Source organism: Dipodomys ordii, unplaced genomic scaffold (assembly GCF_000151885.1).
Source record: "Dipodomys ordii isolate 6190 unplaced genomic scaffold, Dord_2.0 Scaffold42, whole genome shotgun sequence".
NCBI classification, from domain to species: Eukaryota; Metazoa; Chordata; class Mammalia; order Rodentia; family Heteromyidae; genus Dipodomys; species Dipodomys ordii.
This window is the reverse complement of record NW_012267258.1, coordinates 2957548-2963913: the sequence shown is the minus strand read 5'-3', so window position 1 is coordinate 2963913 and position 6366 is coordinate 2957548. Positions and strand designations below refer to the sequence as shown.

The window sequence follows — 6366 nt, the reverse complement described above, 5'->3', positions numbered from 1 at the left end:
CAGCTCAAGGCTAGCACTCTACCACTTGAGCCACAGCACCACTTCTGGTTTTCTGGTGGTTTATTGGAGATAAGAGTCTCACAGACTTTCCTGCCCAGGCTAGCTTTGAACCCTGATCCTCAGATCTCAACTTCCTGAGTAGGTAGGATTACAGGCATGAGCTGCTGGCACCCATCTTCTTCCTGTTCTTATATGGACCTTCCTAGATCCAGATCCTAAAAGACAATGGTGTCCAGTTCTAAGGGCAATGATACTTACGCAATCTTGTTGACTGTGGCATCTTCATCATCCACTGCAAAAAACAAAAACATGGGGAAAAGTCAGGACATCAATGGGCAGCTCTAGTAGTCAACTGTTTTATAACATATCCCCTGCCTTCTTCCTGTCTTCTCAATGGAAGCAGAGCGGGAAAAGAGGTTTTGGGAGCTCTTACACTATGAACCCCACAACCTTTCCAGACAGGGTGACAGCTTAAAGGTCAGAGATCCTAGGGCTGGATACTGGTGGGTCATGCCTGTAATCCTAGCTACCCAGGAGGCTGAGATCTGAGGATCAAGGTTCAAAGCCAGCCCAGGCAAGAAAGTCCTTAAGACTCTTATCTCCAATTAACCAGCAAAAAGCCAGAAGTGGAACTATGGCTCAAGTGGTAGACTGGTAGAGTATTAGCCTTGAAAAAGAAAGAAAGAAAAAAAAAAAGCTCAGGGACAGCACCCAGAATCTGAGTTCAAACCCCAGGACTGGTGTACACACACACACACACACACACACAAATCAGAGGTCCTATATGAGAGAATACATGTCAGAAATCCCCTTACTTCTCTCCCTCCTCTTTTTGATTTCTCCCACAGGTTCCTCTTATACATTCAGATACAATAAACAACTAGGCTGAGGTTGATTACACCAGTGGTTGGGTGAAGGGAAGAGAAATGAGAAGAGGAAGGGGAGATTCATAGAGAAAGCCCCTAGGGAATTACAAACACCTTGTTGGGTTGGGGCTCATGCCATCATTCTAAGGGGTGGAAAGGCTGAGACCATGACAAGATGATTCAAGACTAGGGTTAGACCTTAAAGCAAGGGTGTCCCTTGTCTCACAAGTCTTCAGGAAAGAAAGCAATCTAAACACACTTAGGCAATCTACAAAAAGGAAGGCTACCAGGTCCTGGAACCTCAGTGGTCAAGAAGTCTCTGGTCCTGGGGACAGGATCACCAGGACAGGAGACAATACAGGACATGTACCGGTGATGACATTTGCCAATAGTTGGCTGCTTTAGGTTCACTGAAAGCCCTAATTTTGTCCACATAATGACAATGTCCTAGGTAGACATTATACTCATTTTGTTAGATGAAACTAAGGATTAGAAAGGCTACCCACAGCTTGCAGACATTTCAGATATCTAAACCTCCTGCCACACATTTTTGCCCTTGCCTATAAGAAGGCAGGCTGAAGAAGCAAAGGCTCTAAAGCAGTTTAGCACAGCCACCTTTCCTTCCCCAGTAGACACCATCACCCATTCCTTTGAGGCTGGCTCCATGGAAACAGAAACTCTGTCAGAAGGGAGGGAAGTCTCAGGTACCTGTGGTGAACTCAGCAGGCTTCTTGAAGCGGGTCAGGAAGACATGGCAAAGGATGTAGAGTGTCGCAAATAGAAGTATTGAGATCTGTGGCAGAAAGTGAATGAGGATGAGAAACTCTAATCTCTACCACATTCAGTGGACTCAAAGGCCTTTCTGTTCATTCCAGGGGATTCTTTCTTTCTTCCTTTCTTTCTTTTCTTTTCTTTCCTTCCTTCCTTTCTTTCTTTCTGTCTTTCTTTCTTTTCTTTCTTTCTCCCTTCCTTCCTTCATTATTTTTTGCCAGTCCTGGGGCTTGAACTCAGGGCCTGGACACTATCCCTGAGCTGCTTTTGCTCAAGGCTAGCACTCCACCACCTGAGCCACAGTAGTACTTCTGGCTTTTTCTGTTTATATGGCACTGAGGAATCAAACCCAAGGATTCATGCATGCTAGGCAAGCACTCTGCCACTGAGCCACCTTCCCAGCCCCAGGGGGTCACTTTCTTGAATTAGGTTCCATACTTCCTGGGGTTCTATCTTTCTCAAGGGCCAGAAGGGTTAGCTCATGAACTTAGGTAACAGCACTGTGCCCAGCCCTATAAGGGCTTTCCTGTGAGAAAACAGCTTCAGCCCATTTACCTAGTTGATAAACAGGCAGAGGAAATTCCTAAAGATGCATACATTCTTCTCTCTCTCTCTCTCTCTCTCTCTCTCTCTCACACACACACACACACACACACACACACACACACACTTCTAAATCAGGCCATAGACCAGAAGGGATATACTTTGGGAACATGACTGTGAAGAGTAACAGGTCTGAGGAGAGGAAGATGTTCACATTGACATGGCACTCCCCTCTTACACCACTCTAGCTGCTGTCTTGAGTCAAGTTCCAGGAAGATGTAGAAATCAAGTTTCTAGATCAAGTCAGAACTTCTACTCTATTTATTCAGGGATCCTGAAAGACCAAGTCTGCTCTGGGCTGAACTAGTGCCTCATTTTAATTCTCATTTAATCTAAGAGTATGCTTCAGTCGGGGCTCAACATCTACAAGAGTCTTAGAGCTGGTATCAGCCACTTTGAAAGTCAGTCAAAGATAGGAACCAGTGGCTCACACTAACCACTCACGAGGCTGAGATTTGAGGATTGCAGTTTGAAGCCAGCCCAGGCACAAAAATCCATGAGACCCTTACCTCTAATTAACCACCAAAAACCCAGAAGTGGAGTGGTGGCTCAAGTGGTAGTGTGCTAGCCTAGAACAAAAGAGTTCAGGGACAGTGCCCAGGCTGAGTTCAAGCCCCAGGATTTGTGCATGCGTGCGTGCACATACACATATACACATACACAAAGTCAATACTTGAACTCTATTTCAAGTGATTTCTTACTTCAGGGACAGACCTCTTTTGGCCTCTCTCATGGCACTGAGTAGCTGAACCACTACCAATAGTTATGTCAGAATCCAGCCAGATTAATGTATGTATGCTACATTTCTGCCTTATTCCAAGTCAATCACTATTGCCCAGGGGAAGGGCAACAGGTCAATTTAGCTCTGCAATCAAGGCTAGCATGTTAAGAACAGATATTACTAAGGAAGGTTAAGATTAGCCTCATATAGATCATCTAGAGCAGGTGAACCCCACAGGGAATTTTCATACAGCTATCTATCAAGGAGGGAAGACTCAAGGGTTTGGGGGGGGGAAGCAGGGAGGAAGGAGAGGGCTGGGACTGTGGCTTAGTGGAAGAGTGCTTGCCTAGCATGCATGAAGCCCTGGGTTCAATTCCTCAATACCACATAAACAGAAAAGGCTGGAAGTGGCGCTGTGGCTCAAGTGGTAGAGTGCTAGCCTTGAGCACAGAAAGGGTCAAGGACAGAGCCCAGGCTCTGAGTTCAAGCCCCAGTACTGGCAAAAAAACAAAACAACAACAACAACAAAAAAAAAACAGCCAGGCTCCATTGGCTCACACCTATAATCCTAGGTTCTCAGGAGGCTGAGATCTGAGGATCATGGTTCAAAGCCAGCCTCGGAAGGAAAGTCTGAGAGACTCTTATCTCCAATTAACCACCAGAAAGTGCTGTGGTTCAAGTGGTAGAGTGCTCAGAAGAGATCAAGGTAAGTGCCCAGGCTCAGAGTTCAAGCCCCACAACTGACAAAGAAAAAAAAAAGCTGCAGCTTCTGACATTAGAGAATTAGAAAGGAGCCACTCAGATTGTAGCTACATGATTTGTACAGTCTAGTGCTCTGCCCTGAACTTGCGTAATAGCTAGGAAGGTGGGAGGGCTCAAAAGGTCAGGCCAGAGTTCCACGCAGTTCCAGCAGAGGTTATGTTGTTCTCTAGGCTCTAGATAGGTGCCAGATGGGGGAGCCACCAGAAGCATTAAGGCTGCCTTTATCTATCACTAAAGTAGCTAATAGCACTAAAGGATTGGGGAAACAGCTAGGAGACTGTTTCCGTACAGCTTCTCATCCTTCCCTGTATTCTAGGAATGTGAGCCTCTGGTTCTACACTGCCTCAAGGCCTGGGGTGTGCCTGTAGAAAATGCCCAAAGAGCCTATACACCAAGAAAGGAAGGCTTCTTGGAAGCAGACCTCATCCAGGGATACACTTCTTAATTTCCAGCTATCCAAGTAGGGGCTGACTCCATTACATCTTGGTTCACTTTACCTTTTTTTTTAATCCCCAATTTAAGGATTCCCAGAATGGTCTACAGCGCAGCCTGAGAAAAATAATGAAGCTAGGAATTGGTAGGCTTGTAATCTCAGAATTTGGGAGGAAGATAGTGAATTTGAGGCTAACCTGGCCCATATAGTAGTAGTAAGATCTGTACTCTTTAGTACAGACCAAGACCTTGTCACCAAAAAAAAAAAAAAAAAAGCTGGTATCACACAAAATAAAAAGACTCCATCAGTGATCCCCCACCCCCATTTCTTTCTATTCCTCCAAATCTTTCCCTTTTTATTCAATGTTTGAGGAGGAATGGGGAAGAGATGAGAATATAAAGTAGGCCTAAATAAAATGCGACTCCCTAAACTCTACCAGGGCATTTACAGCCCAAAAGTGTTGGGCTAGGTGACCGTGAGGGGGGTGGGAGCCAGAGTTGCTCAGAAACAAAAGGACCACTCCCAGAGGAAATCCCCAAATGGCTGGGAAGCTGGAAACCTAGCCTTGCAGGGTTTCAAACATTTTCAAACATTAGGGAGCACGTACATGCAAATGTAATGAAAGTTTTGTGCACTGAAGATGTACAAAAAAAAAAAGAAGAAAAAGTTTTAATTATAAATATAATGCAGTCAATCCCCACCACACACACACACACACACACACAAAACCACCAAGGAAGATGGAAAGAAGGTGTAGCTCCGTGGTAGACCATGTGCTTACTATGGAGACCCTGGATTCAATTCTCAAACAAAAACAAAAAAGCTCCCATGAGGAGGAAAAGACGAGGAAAACCACCAGCGTGGCCCATTTCCACACTTCAGAATTCAGCTGCAGTAACTTCTTCCCAAGTGGGAGCCCGACACACGAAGTCTCCTTCCGATGCCTCCCGCCAGCCAACCTCCACTACGCCTCCTTCCCAGGTCCTTCCTGGAATCCAGCTCCAAGGGATGAAGTCTCCCCTTCACCCCAACGTTAGCTGGGCCATCCATCCAGGTGGAGGGGCACACGCAGATGAGGGGCACACGCAAATCAACGCGCCTGTCCAGAGAATCCGTCCTTCTCGGACCGTGGACTGAACTACGGTGGACTTTCCAGGGTCTTTTTACACTCAGAACTCCCCCCTCCCCCCCATTCCCGCAACGCCCGCTGGGGTCCAGCAGAGCAGGGGGGGCTGGGGGAGGGGTTGCGGGGGGGCGGGGGAGGAACGGAAACCGCCGGGCTTTGTTTACTGCGCTGGGACCCAGCTGATCCGACCCAGGGGTTCCCCCCAGCTTTTACATTCTCTCGACGACCCAAGGCCTTCGTCTCCCGACCCCGGTTCCAAGCCGGGATTTCGGGGGAGCCCAAGTGGGTCACAACTCCCCATCCGAGGTGACCCAACCGACCGCCTTCTCCTCCAACCACGTCCCCCCACCTCTGGCTCTCCTCTTCCCCGCCCAGATCCCCTCGCTACTCACGATGCACTCGCGGACCTTCTCGTGAAATAGCTGCTCTCGCACCGATAGCACTTCGTAGTCAGCTGCTTCCATACTCTGTTCAGCATGACTGGAGTTTGGGGCGGGGGGTATCTCTGGGCCCGGGGAGAGGACGAGCGGGGATGAGGCCGCCGCCGCCAAACACCCGGACCCTCTAAGGAGCCAGTGACGGAAACTCGGGGTAATCTGTGGCTCAGATTCAGGCTGCACGCCCCGCCCTTAAAGGGGCAGGCACCAGCCCGCCTTGTTTTAAAGGGCTCTAGCCACTCTTCAGCTCCCTCCCCTTTAAGGTCGGGGTACGGTCACGTTTCGCCGCAAACACCCGCCACTCGGCTAACTACCCAGGAAGCCCCAGGTTTAGTTCTATCATTTTAAGAGCCTGGGTGACGACACAAGGGGTGGGCGGGTTCGTTCCAGAGAGAGGAATTCATTGGCTGCTAGGGAGCTGCCGGGCATCTCTAGAGGAACGCTGATAGGTTCTCCCGTGGAAGGAGGCGGGATCTTTTCTGCCAGCAGAAGTGCATTCTGAAATTTAAGAGATTACTCTCTCACCTCCCGCTTGGACAGGGCTGCCAGTGTCAGTGTTTCGCTAATGGCCAAGATTTACTTAGACCGTGGTTAAGCTAACATTTTGGATCAAGCCAGTCAGGCAAGCTGAGAAAGCACGCAGGAGT

General features: G+C 48.2%; 1 protein-coding gene across 1 annotated transcript in view; it reads right to left on the bottom strand.

Moving 5' to 3' along the window:
• Lmbr1l (limb development membrane protein 1-like) overlaps positions 1–5952 on the bottom strand; it is a 17202-nt gene extending 11250 nt beyond the window's left edge. The window contains exons 1-3 of the mRNA XM_013018734.1: positions 5675–5952; positions 1575–1659; positions 259–292 (exon numbers count right to left, since the gene is read on the bottom strand). Of these exons, the coding sequence (XP_012874188.1) occupies positions 259–292; positions 1575–1659; positions 5675–5746 (191 nt within the window). The 5' untranslated portion in view covers positions 5747–5952. The remainder of the gene's footprint in view (positions 1–258; positions 293–1574; positions 1660–5674) is intronic.
• Positions 5953–6366: the final 414 nt, after the last annotated feature.